The following is an 18,258-nucleotide window of genomic DNA, read 5'->3' on the forward strand; positions in this document are numbered from 1 at the left end:
GAGGGATTTTTATTTTTTCGAGTTGCTCTACTACTCTCGGTAGTCCGTCTTTAATCGCTTTAACATCAGTTGTAACTATTCCTATTTCCCGCCAACTCGCGTCTATATTATTCTTGTTCGCTGCAACATTAGTTTTGATTGTTTCTATTTCCCGTGTATTCTCGGTCATGCTTTTTTTGTTCGCTGCAACATCAAGTTTGATTGTTTCTATTTCATATGTATGCACGTCTATACCTTTTTTGTTCGCTGCAACATCAGTTTTGATTATTCCTATTCCCCGCCAATACGCGTCTATATTTTTTTGTTCGCTTCAATATCAGTTTTGATTGTTCCTATTTCCTGTGTATGCGCGTCTACACCCTTTTTGTTCGCTTCAATATCAGTTTTGATTGTTCCTATTTCCTGTGTATGCGAGTCTACATTATTTATGATCGTTGTAACATCAGTTTTGATTGTTTCTATTTTCCGTCCATGCGAGTCTACATTATTTATGATCGTTGCAACATTAGCGCCGATTATTTCTATTTCCCGTTCATGCACGTCTACACTCCTTTTGTTCGTTGCAACATCAGTTTTGATTGTTTCTATTTTTTGTCCATACGCAGTGATATCATTTATAGTTGTTGTAATCTCATCCAGCTTGGTATTTTTTTTACCAAAGAATTTATCAAAGTTGTCATCGATCCTGTTAACATTTTTTCGTAACGTGTAAAATTGACCCGACAACGTTGTAAACTCCGAAATAGTAGTTTTTATCCCCGCAAGATTCGGTTCGGTTACCGTCGGGGTCCCAAAAAAACTAGCGGTAGTGAGTTGTATATCGGTGACAGATTTTTTCACCTCGGTGACAGATTTTTTCACCTGCGCGTCAAGTTCGGTCACCGATCTATCTAACCTTGTAAAACCGTCTTGGATTGATGTTATCGTCGATATATGTTCACCCGGTTTGAGTCGTCCGTCGCCGGTATACAACACGATAGCGTTCTCGGCGGCATCACGCTGTCGTGTTAAAACGTCATCCAGCGACACATTACTGGATTTCAATTTACCCTGGCGGTCTTGAAATACAACTATTTCGCCCGGGTCAACACTGGTTAAGTTTAACGTATCAGCGATTTCATCCTCGATTAGTTTTTTTATGTCATCGGTGGTGGGCGTTTCCGTAGATTCTTTCAGCGCCGAAACCGGTCGTCCCCAAATATCAATCATTATTATTGTAAATGTTATTCTCTAAAATCCGTTGAGCTTCTACGACCCCACTAGTGTATTCGTTTACAACCACATGAGGTGGTTTTCGCGATGATGAAATCGCCGCGACTACGTTCAATACCTCACGGCCACATATCGGTGGGTCACTTAACTGCTGTGTTGGCAGCGTGGAATAAAAAACCCGGGCTGAACACGCCCGGGCTGAACACGCCCGGACATACCGCATGAACTCGTTCGGCGGGGCTAACCCGTATGAATCAAAATAGACGATCGCACGCGGATCAATCGCGTATGCAACCCAATGAGTTCCCGCTCCGGAGGACCCATCGAGGTTAATTATGCCGGTTTCAATATTCCTTGGTGCCGCCGGTAATTGATCCCTCATAAAAACACCTCTGAAGTTTTTTATCGCTAACGCGTCGGCGGCGTCTATTAAATCAAAATTAGACATAGGAGTTAATAAACGGTTCCCGGTAGTCTTAGACCCTTTCCCGAGTACCATGAATACGGGGTTCCCGGTAATCTTAGACCCTTTCCGGCTACGGGTCGTTTTTTTTGTAGCCTTTCCCGGTTGCCTTCTTTAATGCCATTCCAGCCGCGGTACCAACGGCCCCCAACGCATCCGCCTTAGCCACTGCTGGGGCCGCCGCGGCAATCAACGCTGGAATCGCGGCTAACAGCGGAAATATCCCACCGGTCTTTTCCATGTTTTTAATCGCTGCGGCCGAGAAATCTATCTGAACACCCTTTTTATTCTTCATCGCATCATTGAAATGTTTTATTTGACGCGCCGTCAACGATATCTTATGATTACCACCCGCCATCTGTGACGGCTTCAGCGTTATTGCGGCCCCGCATTGTTTAGCGGACTTTGATCGTAATTTCTTGACTTGACCATCGGTCAACTCTACACTGACAACACTATACGACATTTTTATTGTAAACGCGTTTGTGTTTTCAATTACATGTTTTCCACTGGTGCATCAACGATTCTCATTCGTCCACCAGCACCCTCCAACAGCATTGATTTATCGCTGAGAATGACAGCAACCGCTCTATAATTGGCACCAGCCGGGTCTATACGAGCTCTAAAGTGTATATCAACGACGGATTGTCTCGTTAAATCAAGATGTTCCAACGAAAAATAATAAATCGGATACAGCTTTTTAAAATCAAGTTGTGATATTTGCAAACCAGTGTCGACGTTTTGATCACGGCCCATGTATGACAGCAATCGATGGTACACACGTGCAATATGGTTGTTGTCGTAATTAAGCTGTATATCCTCGGATGGTTCCTGTTGTCCGTTTATTCTCAGCGAAACATCCTTGACTCCTAATTGATCAAATATCATATGGCTGCGTTCTTGATTACCCAATCGTTCCCTATTCTGTAACGCAACAAATATATGACGCGGAGCTGAAACACCCTGTTTTGATGCCAGGTGCCATGTAAACGTATCGGCGACGTTATCCTCTTTAGCATCAGTTGTTACCGCTAGCCAACTCAACAACGATTTCCCTCCCTGTTCCATAAATGATAACAATCGTGCTTCCGTGGTAACTGATGGAGTCAACACCGGCATCCACAATGCTATTTTAGTTAAAACAACCTTACCGGCAGCGACGCCAGCAGCACGCCATATTGCATTGTTATCATCGCCCCTTCGCGTTAGCGCGATTGTATGCTTAGCCCCATAGATAACTTTTCTGACATTTCTGCAAAATCCGAATATGTGATGGAGTGGAATCGCGCATGAAAACTTTCGGCGTGGTCCTTGCAACATTTCTACTCGTGTTGCAAATCCCATATTGTAATTACCGTTAAGACTTTTTATAACAGTGAAATCAGCGCCTGGTTTTGCTCTGCGATCTGGATTGGCTGCTTCAGCCTGGTCAGCTGCGGTATTTTCTTTCGTCAGCACGTTAACGTACTGAAGATGATCAGCGTTATTAGTGATATCCTTTGCGAACATCATAGATGGGCCCGCCGATCTTGTATAATCATCTGAGTATCTTGCTAGCCCAATTATCGTCGTTGCAACATCAACCTCGCGTTCTATTGATTCAATTTCTCGCCCGTCAATAAGATATCTGGCACTCTCAAATAACGCCATGATACCGTTGTTGACAAAGCCAACTCGAACACGATTGTCATCTGCGTATGGTGCATTATCGGCAGCATTTGTCACGAGTTCTCCCTCGATTTCGATAAACGCTTCACACGGCAAAAAATATTTACTGGTATCTTGGACTTGAAGTTCAATTCGCGATCGTAGGTCGGGTTGTGCTGCATAATAAGAATAATATTGATAATCACGGACAGAATCATCCCTGCGCACTGGGGCATCCATATCAAACGCGGGATCAGCGGTTCGCGCAAACATTTCTATTATTATTCATGTCGGTGTTTTCAATTGAAATCCATCAACGTCGTTTTCGTCGTAAATTCTTTGAATTCTGTTTAAGACCACTTCCGGCTATCGCGTTCATGAGCGCGTTGGTTGCCGCATCGGCGGATGACTGAGCCACCAACGAGGGAGTCGTCGCCGCCAACAACTCTAGTTTTTCTTCCACGGCGTTATTTATTACTTTGCTGACATTTGCAGGCATCACCGTCGTTGATGGCATCTGTTTTCGTTTTCTCACCAACGACATTAGTTTGTCCCGCGCGGCTGAAAGCGCCTTTCCGGCAACATCTCCAATAACGCTGATTCCCTTATCACGAATAACATCAATAGCCTTCATTCCTAATTGTTTGGCTAACGGCGCTACTTTTGGAGCCATTCTTGTAAATAACCCCGCAATGGTGCTACCGAGACCATCTCCATAGTACGCGCGGTAAACAGGCAATCGCGAGTTTACCACGTAGACGAGTACTGGTTTATCGTGGTTGTAGTGTATGATCATCTTTATTATAAAAACACCGGTTTTCCAATTAGTGATTGATCACCCGCCCCCCCCACCGCCGCGTTGAAAAACCGGAATAAATTTTGTCAAAATTTCCTTGGGTTTTTGCCCTCGATAAAAATCCGGATTTTTTCTGGTTTTTTCTTGATTTTTAGTCATTTTTGGTCGTTTTTTGTTGCCTATAGTCGTTTTTTTTCGATTTTTCAGCAAAAACATCGATTTTCTCTAAATGATTTCCCGGGGTTTTCACCCGTAAAAACCGACCAAAAACGACAAAAAAACGACCAAAAACGACCAAAAACGACCAAAAAAAACCGACCAAAAACGACCAAAAATTAACAAAAACGACAATTTTATAATTTTTTTAATCATCCACTAACTCGTCTATGAGCGTTCGATATGCATTAATGTCCATGATACCGCCCGCAAATAACCGCTTGCAAATATCAGCGACCTCATTGATTATTTCCGGAGAGTTATTTCCGGCTCGTTTTCCTCCGATTAGTACCTCTAGCCGTGATATATCACTGAGAACACTATTAGAACAGGTAACGCCGTAGGATTCTTTACCAGCAGAGTATCCTTTTCCTTTTTTTAGTTTTACCCTTTTTTCAACTTCCTTGTGGAATGCGTCGTAATCGGGATTACCACGATGTGGTAATGCATTCTCATGTTTACTCGCTAAATACACTATTCTTGTCCAATCCTTTAACGTCTTTGTATTTTTCTCGTAACCGCTATTGATATGCTCCTTATCTCGTATGCTCTTAGCAAAATTAGAGGCAGTAAAATCAACTAATTCTTCCCTGCTGCTGAAGCCTCTAATTTGATCTATTGTGCTCTTCTTGAGTACATTACGGGGTATATTCCCCCCTTTCTCTTTTTCTTCCGGTATTTCTTCCGGTATTTCTTCCGGTATTTCTTCTTCTGGTTCTCTTGCGGTAGCACCTAGTTCTTCTTCGTCGGCCATTGTAACATAAGGTTCTTGTGGGTCCATTATAGCGAGTGGTGGTAGCCTCAAAGACCTCTTCGTTTGTTCGGTCTGAGCCGCTATCTTTTCAAGTACGCCAAGCAGTGACGCCTTTTTCTTTCTTTCTTCGTCGGGAATATCCCCGTATATCGCTGTTTTCACGTCTTTGGTTGCACTCGTTATCGGAGCAAAGAGTTGTTCGCTTCCAACAGTAAAATCGGTTTGTAGTTGCTGCCGCGTTTGAAGTTGTTCTCGGACCCTGTCTCGTAACGGTATGAACTTTTTAAGCGCCGCTAGCCGATCTCTGGCTAGCCGAGTAGTAAGTGATTCGCCTACCATTATTGCAATTGCTCCGCAATTTCTAATTTCCCGCCGAGTGTACCATCGGGGGCTCCACGGAGTTTTCGTCTATAATCCTTCTAATGTTTTTGATCTTACTAGAAATTTCCCGGCGTCGTTCATAAACACGTCCGAGTTTTTTTCGTATTATTTCAACGGCAGTGAATAGTCCAATGAATGCATTTGCGTCATTGTGGTACAAGTTTTCATTAATCGTATGTTGTAATCGTTTTATAAAAAAGTACTCGCGGGCCAGGGTAAAACGCCCCCTTTTCGATTGTTCGTTAATAATCTCATAATCGGATAATATTTTTTCGCTGTCGAGACTATCAGATAATTCAATTCCTTGATTTTTTAATTTTGAAATCTCGGCTAATATATTATTGATGTCTTCGATATTCATTATTCTTATAGAACATCTTGTTTTTAAATAAAAAAAAAATATTTTACAAAATGAACCCCCGTGTATCAACCCCGAGGTGTGTTAATACTTCGTTTTCTTCCGGAACAGACGTGATCTTGTCACGGTGACTTCGTATCTATATACGAAAATCGAATTCTATATCCGGTCCTTTTTGAGATCGCTGTTTGATATACTCGTTCTGCAACAAATCGTACTGAGGCCCTACAAATGTCGAAATATTTTCCTGCCGCATTCATGGAGTGAAATGTTTTTTCTTCGTGCGTTGATGTATCAAACGATTTGACACCCCTTGCTTGCTTTGAGCACTTACCAGTTTGGCCTTTTTTACTGTTTTCACTCTGAGAGATGGCTTGCAGATTACACAGTCTGTTATTTTGAGGGCATCCATCAATATGATCAATAACGAGACCGTCGTTGATCAGTCCGTTAAACGCTTCATATACCACCCTGTGAACAAGATAAATTTTCCCCCCAGCATTAAATATCAAATACCCCTGATTATTTTTCCATCCAACTGGTTTTTTTAGTCTGCGGTTTCTAACAATGCCGTCGCGAGATGTCTCGTAATTGACGAGCAGGGGATGCGGCTGAAATTCTTGGCCCATTTATATAATAATACTATTTGTCTAATTTATTATTTGGTTTAATTATAAATCTTTCAACATAGTCTTGGGGGGTTTTGATGACGAAGTCAGCGGTGGGGTCAATGACGGCGTTTTTAATTCGCTTGTCATAATAGCGTTTTAGTTCCCTGTATCGCTTTCCGCCACAATTAATACACAACTGCGATTTTCCTCTTACACCAACGTGGCAAACCAAGCACGGGAGGGGGCCAAGAGAACCATTACGAACGCTTTGTAAATGATACCCGCAGAATTCACCTCTACATGATTTATTGCACGGGGTTGTCGACCCAATCATCAACCATTTGCATTTATTCATTATACTATATTCTTTCATTTAAATTCTTGTTTTAATTATATGGATGAGTTCGAGAGATTAGCAGCAATTAAGCCCTGGAAAAATATTAAGTTCAATCTCGATAGAGTCCTCAAGGACGCACCAAAAGCGTTAATAAACGATAGAACCCTGTTGAGTAAAATACGCGATTGTATCAATGAATTCAAGCGTGATGGTGCATCTCATAGTTGGTCAACATTTCAAATTGATGGCGTTGTTGATGCTACCATGAACGACAACCGCGCAGCAACGATAATATCACAACTTGGCTCCAGCGAGTATTTCTTCAGAGTAAAATTCATTGTCCGGGTGGAATCAGGTAATTGGATCATACGTGATAAATTTGAACCGGTTCTCAGCGACAAGAAAACAGTCATTGTTAGCCGCGACTCCAAGCCGGGGCTGTTAACCGGAATTGACAGACCATACTATGAACGAGCGTATCCTGAAACAGCAGTTGTTTATGGAATATACCCGTTAAATAAGAAACCTGATATCGGAAAACTAGCGCCGATGAAACAGTCAACGGGGATAAATTGTGTAGCAGAACGAATAATAGAGCATTTTACAAATGCATGTCGAGGAAACAAATTGACTGATTTACGACGTAGCAAAATCAACCAGTGGGAGGAGACAGTGCGCGAGCGAGGAGCAACCATCAGCGACATAGCGAGATTAGAAACGTCGTTAAGATTTCCAATAACCGTTACAACGATAACCGGTGAAGTATTACACGAATCGAGGTATAAATCAAAGGGAGCCCCAATTAAAATTATTGATCATAACGAACACGCGTGGACGCCCGCGATCACAGTGTTTCCACGGGATAGAACAGTAAAGTATATCCCCGGGGAATTTATACAAGATGGTTTTCTCGCGGAGAGGAAACTATTTGATGCTATTGCCTGCTTGTGTAAAAACGACCCTGTGTCAGTGTGGTTACTTCGCAGCGCTGAAAACGATGCGGATACTTTTGATCAGTTTGTAAGACCAAACGGTGAATTATACCGCACTGAAGCGTTTCACAACAAGATGAAAAAAACCGCCATAGAATTCGAGGAGCATGATGAACAACTGCTAACAAATTGTTTTACGATTTCATCGGTTGCGGCTCATGTTGCAGCAAGGAAAAATGCGTGGAGTCCAACACGCAAGGAATTTCTACCGGATGTACAATCCAGTTGTTTGGAATACTATCACGGTGGACTATGGAACACTGAATACAGCCGCGACGCTATGATTTCCGTTGATATGGTTGCCTGTTATCCAGCGAGTTTTCTCGGGTATGGATCCGCCGCTGAGTATTTCAAACGATTTGGACACCCCAGACATGAAATGACTCGTGTTGCTATTAATGGACCACTGCCTAATTTTGATTTAACCGGATTCGCTCGCATAGTATCATTTGAGTTCGCGGCAGGACTTCATCGCTGTTGCTATATTTGGATCGGTAGACACATGGCTGAAAAGAAGTGGCTGCCAATAGCGCTGCTACGGTATATGATTGATTGTAAAATGCTAGTTTCGTTGATTGTCAGTGACGCAATTATATCATACCGAGCGCAGACTGAAGTCTGGTTACCAGAACCGGAGCGTCTAGATAGCATAATTGACGAATCCAGAAAACACATCGATGCCGACGAGGAATATATCATCGAATGGTCCAGGAGGATATTCAACCAACGAAACCGCGAGGCAAAAGATCTCGGTAGAAGAATAATCGGCAAGTTCACACAAGGTGGAAAAAAACTGCGACTACAAACGATATTGCTCACGGCTGATTATAGATGACGCAGAATATGATTTCGTAATCAAGGACGCAGTGGCGAAAAATAGATACGTGAACTGCGAAACAGCTTTCTTGTCCAATGGAACAAAGTTGGGTACAGTTGTTACCTACAGCGATGGAGACAGCCCAGCATATCCACATTTGAGGGCGTCTATGCTGGGTTACGCCGCTATCAATTTATTCTCGATGATAAATAAATTTCCCGACACCGCGGTTAGAGTAGCCGTTGATTCGTTTTATGTTGACGTAAAGTACAAGGAAAACGTAGCCGGGTTTACTAGTCCGGACGAGAGTTGGGGTACATGGAGAATTAAAAATGAAATACGACGCGATTATTCCCCGTCAGCAGATGTCACCGTTGAAAACAATTACCTACGCGGTGATAAATTGTCAGAATGGTCTAATGCACCACCGTGTTCTGATCCAATTTGTAGACACAAAACAGTTTATTTAAGCGGCTGTGGCGGGTCAGGAAAGACGACTCGGGCAATTGAATTATTTCGAACGCGGGCAAGTATAATCGTGCTTACACCGACCCATAGACTAGCGCGAGAGATAAAACAACGAAATGTTGACGCCGTTACTTATCACAGCTTTTTTCGATACAGCGGCGGTGAGTGGACTCCTGATCGAATGGGTGAAAAATTTATTCCTGAGGTTATCATCTGGGATGAGATATGTACTGTTTCGTTAGATGTTTTACAAATGTTTCTTGATTGGTTGCTGCTCGCGAATACAGCGGTAATCATGTGTGGGGATCATGGCCAACCACCACCATTTGTCGGCGAGGGTCCACATGATTGGTTGAGCGGGTTTGTGGACTATTATGAAGAAACCGATACTGATTACCGAGCACTTGATGAACAACTGCGCGAGGTTAAAAGATTAATCAGATTACAGCCGGATAGAATTCAATGTGAAATAATTCGCGAGGTGATTCCGGAAACGCCGTTAAATGAATTCTGGGAAACATGGAGACCAAACGATTTGATTGTAAGGAGTAGAAAGATAGTCAGAGACACACTTCAGCGGAAGTTGTTTACGTTGCATAAGGAAAAGTTTCCAACGCGCCCAGTGCCGTTATGTTATAGACCCGCGGATACACGACGGCAAAACATTGAAGTTGAAATCCCGGGCCCGACAGCGTCAGGGACAAAAAAACAAATTCTCGTGCTGAATGATATTGTGCTCGTTGATATCAGCGTCGTCGAGGACGCGCTACGTGCTGATAAATCCCCGTGGACGCTAGGATACGCAACGACAATACATTCCTCGCAGGGACTGACTATCACGGATACAATTGTTTGGATGGTTGATAATCGCATCGAATGGTCAAATCTAGTCTATCTTGCAGTGTCCAGAGTACGAAGGATAAATCAGCTTCGAAGAATTGTTGTTGACGGAGTCACTGACGAAGTCACTGACGAAGCCAGTGACGGAGTCATCGATGCAAGCGTCATTGATAGAAAACTCTCGGGTTACCGCCAACAGGATAAAAAAAACAGCGGCGTTTTGATATTGATGCCGAATTAATAATTGCGTTACGACAACAACAGAATAATCACTGCGCGAGTTGCACTTGTATAATGAGTTGGCGCTATTCGGATAAAGACGCTCGCCAATTTACCGTGGACAGGATCGATAACAGTCTCGGTCATGTCAAAAACAATGTGAGGTTGACATGTCTTGAGTGTAATAGACGCAACGGCGCTAGTTAAGACCACGCGGGGGTAATTGAGTATCGTCAGGTATCACTTGTAGTTGCTCGCGTGTAAACCCCCGCTGCGGGGCAGTTGAATCCAGTCTATAGATCGGTGGTCTATTAGTTGATCGTGTTATCGTTGATATGTTATGTGTGGTAACACTCCAAATAGGATCAGTAGCTCTTTTTTTACCGCCTTCAAGCTCTCCTGGTTCATACAGATATCTAACAGTGACATCGCCGAGAATCGGCTTGGAAACGCTATTTATTTTTGATCTTCCGGGTATATACTTTTCTTTAATCGCGTCGCTGGGCTTCATGTTGATTGCTCGGGTAATCTCGTTATTTAACGCTGCAATTACGCCTGGCAACCTTTTGACCCATTCACGAGATCGTTTTTCTTGGATGAATTCCTTCGCGTATTGATATCCAAATAACCGTTCAGCAAGAGTCCGATTGAATCGTTCAACAATTGCCTGATCACGATGTAGCGGAGTATGACCTCGTCGTACCGCGACGCTATGATGTTTCAGCGTTGATAAAACAGCACCGCGAAATTCACTACCAGGATCAACTTGTAATAGATTTGGCCAGCGCAGAGGACCTCTTCGATAAATCCGCTCAAACGCATCGGCCACTTCAGTTGCTGACTTTGTTTTTAACGGTTCCGCTTGTTTGTATCGACTCGCAACATCAACTAAGGTTAGCGCGTATTTGTAACCGTTGTCATGCGGCAGAAATAGTATATCAGCCTGATGAACTTCATTAGGTACGCTGACATCAAAGCGCGAGAAGTTGATTTGTTTAGGCGGTGGTAGATAAATTTGCCATATAGCCTGTTTGGATAACCAATTAGCCGCAGTGGCCTTTGTTACCTTTGCAGCGCTTGCAAGCTTACCAATTGCGGCCTTTCCCTTCCAGTATCCTCTCGGAGAATAATAGATGGATTCCATGTTGTTATTATAAACGCTAGCGTTTTCAATTACCAGCGCGAGAAGCTCCGCTTCCAATCATTAATTTACCTTTCATAGCCGATTTTACCAACCATGAGGCCAATTTTTCCTTGAAGGATTTATCAGGAATAGCATTTAACGCGTGAATTAATTTTACGTCCGCGATATGACGCTGTTGCAGATCGCTACTTTTGTAAGCAACATCATGAGCATGACACGCCTTATCGATAGCGTTTATTGGGTACTCACCGGGTTTGGGCTGATTTTGATCATCGAGTCTGATATCTAATCGTGTTCCGGGGCCACAGTAGCTATATCCTGGAAGGTGCTTTTCTCCTGGATACTTTGCCCACGGGGTTCCGGGGAGTTTTGATAACTTGGCTGCAATATCACCTCCTCGCTTTTTTTTAAAACATCTCCGGGTCTAATAGAAATAAATCTAAATTTCTTTATACCGCATTGTACACACCTACCAGTAAGCGCCGATCTATTATTTCTTGTTGTAACGGTTGTCATATCATTTGTGCCAGTACGCACTCTACACTTCACACAATATAGATCCATAATTTATGTATAGAGACATGAATATAATTGACTTTTCAGCGACTAAAACAAGAGAACCAGTTAAGCATGTTGCAGCGTTACCAAACTCGATCCGGATGATTATCATCGGACCATCTGGATCCGGCAAGACGCAATTGTTACTCAATTTAATAATGAGATGGATGAAGTGGGATAAGTTGTATTTAATCGCCCCTAGCGTAGATGATCAACGATGCTACGAGGTGTTGAAAGATTTCAACGAGAATGCATCAGCGATCGCTAAAAAAATGTTATTGAGTTTATTACGGATATCAATGATGCACCAGGTATTGATGATATTGATGGCAACGTTAACAATCTAGTCGTGTACGATGATGTTATGTTAGACAATCAAAAAAACCCAGCTAGGATATTTTCCACAGGCAGGCATAAAAACACTGACGTGATATATGTCACTCAACGATACACTCAGATTCCAAAAGTAATCAGAGACAACTGTAATATTCTTGCTGTGTTCAACAGCGTTGATACACACACGCTACGAAATATTTGGCAGACATGGTGCGGCGGTGACATGGACTTTAATGTTTTTCGAAACTTTTTTAGTCATGCTCAGTCGACCCCACATGGATTTGTGACGATAAATTTACATGATCCTCGGACACGATATCGTATCGGACTTGACCAAATATTCGGTTAAATTGTAAGCAGCAGGGGGGGGGGCGATGACATCGACGCGGTCGTCGCTGTGTTTACCGGACGCTGACGACGCTGGGGATCGGCGCGCAGAAGGTATTAATTAAACCAAATGACGATTGGACGATCCCCCGACGACGACGTCGTCTTTTTTTTACCGGGCGCTGACGACACCGGATCCGCTGAGTGCAGAAAGTATTAATTAAGCCAAATGACGTTTGGACAAAATGTCCGATTCGCCCCCCCTGCTGCTCTTGTAGATCTGAGAGGGTAGAGCCCACTCATACCTTGAATTACCCGTCAGAGAGAAAGTTTGATATGAAAGAGGGCAGACAGCCTTTTAGACCTTGATCGTGCAGGTCATTTAATATCCCGTATTTCCATGGCCTTAAGCTTATTCTAAATCAAAGAAAACCGGTACTAAATGTTCCTTCTTGATAAATGCATTACGAATAAATGTTTTCAGTCTAAGCAGATGATCATTGGTGCTCCGTCCACAACGAAAGCTACTTTGGAAAGGAGATATTAAATTGTTAGTTTTCAAGTACCAGACAAGCCGATACTTAATCATTCGTTCCATTGTTTTGTACACACAGATTGTGAGTGCAATAGGTCGATATCTGTTAGAATCTGTGATATCTTTACCTGGTTTGGGAACTGGTATAACTGTTGATTCTTTTCAAATTTGTGTACATCAACCGTAATCCATATCTCATTGATTAATTCCAGAAGAACTGTTAATGGTCGTTCTGGAAGGTGTTTCAAAACCTGGTAATATATTTCGTCAGGCCAAGCGGATGTATCCTGGGCCTTATTCAGAGATTCCATTAGCTCAAACAGTGTCAACAGTTGATTATAACTATTCGATGTGAATTTCAACAGTGTCTTTTCTTTTTGAGTTTTAAATCTTCTGAAGGCTTCTTAATAATAAGAAGATGTGGAATTTTTAGAGAAACTATCAACAAGTATATCAACTATGTCAAGTTTGGAATTGTAATTCTTGTTGTTTAGTCTGAGATGTCGAATGGAATTGTGCTTTCCCTTTCCATTTAGGTTCCGGATCGTGTCCCAAACTATCTTTATAGAGAAACGAGAATTTAAAATTGAAATTTTTTAATCGTGCGGCGGGATGTGACCCGAACAGTTCTGTACTTAGTTAAATGTTCGGGCGTTGGATGATTATCACATTTTTTCAGTGCTTCTCGGCGTTGTCTAACGTCCTCTTTACATTCTTTTGTGAACCATGGTTTTGTTTCTTTTTTACAAATTTGGCAAGGACACGGGGATTGATTCTCCAGCAATGTCGGTTAAAACAGAAGTAAAATATTGAAAAGAGTTATTGTCGTTTAAAACGGTATCCCTGTTAAGCCTAGCTGTGCAAAGTGTTTCAAATTTGGCCAAGTCGCCCTTCTTTAAATTTCATTGTGGAATTGCTTCGTCAAAGTAGCGTCGCTGTTCTTAATTGAGTTGCGAAAGTGATCACTGCTGTGAAGGTCATCAGCGACCTTCCATTAATGGTCCAAAAGCAGCGATGGACAACAAATTGTCAAATCGATACACGTGTATGTATGCGTTCCTGGGTGTACATATGTCGGTGATTTGGTGTTATATAGACACAGATCGTGTTTAGAAATTAAGTCTTCTAATTTTTAGCTCGGTCACTTATGTTGTATGATCCCCATAAACTGTCATTGGCATTAAAATCCCCGAGTGCAACTAATAGTGCGGGAAGATGTTGAACAAGGTTTCCATAGTTATTTAGTACTACGTTGGTGTTTGGTGATAAGCAAATAGAACAAAAGGTAATCACTCGAAGTAGAGTGACGCTTACAGCAATGGCTTTCAGATTTGTGTTTATAAGGATGACGCTATCAGTGATCTACTGTTGACAATAACAGAAACTCCTCCTGAGGCCCTGTCAACATTTTGGGAGTACGTGTTAAACAGGGAGTAGTGTTTAAGTGTAATGTTAGCCGTATCTTTCAACAATGTTTCCTGAAGGCATAGTACTGCAGGATGATGCTCGTTTAAAAAGAGGAAAATATTATTGTAAATTGCTTTAAGTCCTCGACAGTTCCATTGTATGATGGAGTTCTTCATCATAAATTTAAATTGAAGATTCTGGAGCTAGTTTAGACCATTTGCGGAGGCAATTTGTGTGGTTATTTCTATGGAGGAAGTACGGGGTGAATTTGTGTTGTATGTCTGGAGCTACCTTGAGCGCATGGAGCAGTTTCTTCTGCATCCATGCTCTCAATGTCTCCAAACTTGTTATAGAGTTTGATGGGGTCATCTGACCACTTCCGTTGATTGTTTCCATGAGATTTGATTATATTCTTTGGTGAATTCGGTGGTGGTGTATTATTAAAATCTGTCTGAGTACATGTCGTGTTTTTCTGTGCTTGGTAATGGTGGGTATTAGAGCTTGGTGTTGAAGCGGGTAAAACTGTGTTTGAGCGTCCTTCGTTGTTTTGGGATTGTTCTTCACTGCAGTGGAGAAGGATCGGCCATGCTGGGCTGTTTTGGCCTGTACAAGTTTTCTGGCGTCTGGATAAAGAATGATCACTGTGTACTTTTCCCTCTGTTTTTCCTTCTCCTGTTTCCAAGTATCAGAATCCTTGGAATTGGCGTGGTGCTCCTTTGCACAGTTGACACAATATAGATTTGCTCTACAATCATATTCCTGATGAGAATGGTCTGCGCATCGGCCACATATTTGGCTTTGTGAGCAGCGGTCTTCGTGATGGCAATATTTCTGACACTTATGTCATCTAAAGGGGTTGGGAATGTATATCTCAACCTTCACTTGCAAGAATTCAACTTTGAATCTCTGGGTACTGTTGGTTTGTTGGATTGTATTGCATCATACTTTATTGTATTGCATCATAACGTGATTGTATTTGATCATACTTGATTGTGTTGCACCATGCGTTATTCTACTGCATCATACCTGATCGTATTGCACCATGTTTGATTGCATTGCATCGTCCTTGATTGTATTGATCCATGCTTGATTGTACAGCATCATACATGATTATATTGCCTAATGATTTATTGTATTGCATCATGATTATTGTATTGGATGATAATTGATTCTATTGAAAGATACTTGTTTATATTGCATCATGATTATTTGTATTGCATAATATTTTATTATATTTCAACATACTTGACTGTATTGCATCATGATTGATTGTAGTGCATCATGCTTGATTCTATTGTATCAGACTTGATCCTATTGCATCATTGATTGCATTGTATCATTCCTGATTATATTGCATCATAACTGACTGCATTGCATTAAATTTGATTATATTCTATCATACTTGATTATATTGCATAATACGTTCCCGTTTCCGTGGGGTCTGTCATCGGGAACTGCTGTTAATAAATTATTTAAGTTGTCCAAATTACTAGAGATTCAAACGAGATAGGATCGTGATCAAATATATGATAATTTTAAACCACAAAGTACATTTCCAAATTCATGGAACTGGGATTTACCTTGAAGCCATCTGGTAGACAGCCAAGAAATATACCAGAAAGACCTCCATTGCTGCCATATGCCCCGTTGATAAAGGTAGCAATGGGTGTATAGAGCGGAATATTTTGACAGTTGCTCATGACCTGTGGGAGAAAAGATTATAAAAGTGTTTTTTATCAAAGGAGGCAAATGGAAATATTTATGGCGGATCTTTTGTCACTAAGCCTTTCAAAAATTATTGACCGTCTCTGCTTGAATAGATTGATAAACATACTGTGTACTTAGCTAAAAGCAGTAATACGAATGCACAAATATTGGACATCTAATACTATTTCGCAAATCATATGGATTTCTTAAAGCATATTATTAAAGCAGACACATGCAAATCTTAAAAGCGGATCCTTTATTTAAAATTGTATGTACACTAAATTATTATGTATACTTTGGTACTTTGCTGCATCATAGAGCGGGCAGATCTAGATCTGCGTGAACATTGAAAGCACTGCATAATTTTCACATGAACTTCGTTGTTGACAGCTGATAATTACTGTACTTGTGTATAGCGTACATACCAATATCTGCGTTGAACAATGTTCCACCAGAACAAGATTTACAATGTTTTTTCTACTAGTGATTTTAAGCAAGCAGCTCATGAGTTCATGATGCATATTAATCGCATTCTATTTAGTTGTATATTTCATAAGAATATAGTGAAATGTGTCAGTACAAACAGTGTTTCATCATCACTGTAGCTGTATTGCCTTTTAAACTATTTAGTTTTTCTATTTAGGGTATATGTCTTCTCTTAATTAAGGCACACTTTTCCTTTTGTTTCCTGCCCCGGTTGTAATATATTTCTTCATCAAGAGGAACCGGTCTTAACTAAAATATTACAACACTGCACAATTATGTAACCAGTTTGTACGTGCCACCCAACGAAAATAACAACATACACCAGTGTAAAACAACTAGGTGTTTCACATGAAACGTCCAAACTAACAAAGATATGTTTCTATTCATATACTTAAAATAATCCAACTGAAAACTGGTTATATGGCAACGTTATATCGTATAAGACACATACAAATGCTTCAAAACAATTGACGAATCTGTAATGAGTGAATGTGGATTGCAGACATAAGTGACTTTCGAAAACTGGCTGAAGCGTATGCAGCGTAACTAAACTGGACGACATAAATTTACATTCAAATTCCAAACTTGCAATATAGATAAGCAAAATCCAGCTTTGAAACTCATAATAATGACAAATGATCACTCAAAAGGCTGTCGGGTCCATCCAATGCGTGGTGAAGATATGACCACCCATCTTTATTCACATTTTCAGTCTGCGCAATAAGTGTTCAAATAAAAAACAAAAATCGTTTCATGCTTTCCTAGATATTTGAAATTAAATAGCTAATGACGCAAAATAAAACATTAGATATAGGAGAGATATTTGCGAACAGTTGCTGTCACAGTCTATTTCAGCAGACTTTTCTTACGGATGTTGAAATAAGATTTCTTCATCGATGCTAATAACTAACGTGACATAAAAATGAAAACATAATTCATACAAGTCTGGTGTCTTCTGAAATACACGATGAAAATGCTCGATAATCCAGATTCTTAAAAGCAAAATTATTTTTATTGGTTAATTGATTAATAAAATGTAAGAATGGAGTTCATTTCAAAACATTCTAGGAAAGACGTAGGATAATTTTAATCTTTGCTCATCAAGAATAGCAAAAACACATTTTCGACTCATATCATCAAGTTTATTTGAATTGACACACTTATAAAACTCTCTATGTACATTTCGTCCATAAAATCTCTTTTCGGAGTTGATTAGTATTCTTCACAATTAGATGAAATAATTATGTTTACATTTGGTCCCTCCTTCCACTGTGATGTGTCATTGGTGGTCTGGCACAAGTTAAAGACAAGAGCCTCTGATCCGCGGTGGTCGTTTGTTGTGCCGCAGCTGGAGGCAATGGGATGCTGAAATTGTATCCGGTGCACCAGTGAAGATATAGTTGCATACTTGTTGCAAGAAAGTATAGCTGTGTGGAAATAATATATATATATATATATATATATATATATATATATATATATATATATATATATATATATATATATATATATATATATATATATATATATATATATATATATATATATATATTCATTATTTCATTCATAATCATAGTACTATAATTGTAATACAGTCTGTATTGTTTGCACAAGAGGTGTTTAAGAGTGAAAATTGTGGCCACTGTA

At 40.8% G+C, this 18,258-nt stretch overlaps 1 protein-coding gene across 1 annotated transcript in view; it reads right to left on the bottom strand.

The window, feature by feature from the left end:
* The window catches only part of LOC149791090 (uncharacterized), a 64,175-nt gene that overhangs the window by 5,640 nt on the left and 40,277 nt on the right, over positions 1 to 18,258 (bottom strand). Inside the window, exons 12-13 of the mRNA XM_089971465.1 lie at positions 17,863 to 18,038; positions 15,999 to 16,121 (exon numbers count right to left, since the gene is read on the bottom strand). Of these exons, the coding sequence (XP_089827591.1) occupies positions 15,999 to 16,121; positions 17,863 to 18,038 (299 nt within the window). The remainder of the gene's footprint in view (positions 1 to 15,998; positions 16,122 to 17,862; positions 18,039 to 18,258) is intronic.

The sequence above is a fragment of the Sinohyriopsis cumingii genome, chromosome 10 (assembly GCF_028554795.1).
Source record: "Sinohyriopsis cumingii isolate HCF-2022 chromosome 10, ASM2855479v2, whole genome shotgun sequence".
NCBI lineage: Eukaryota > Metazoa > Mollusca > Bivalvia > Unionida > Unionidae > Sinohyriopsis > Sinohyriopsis cumingii.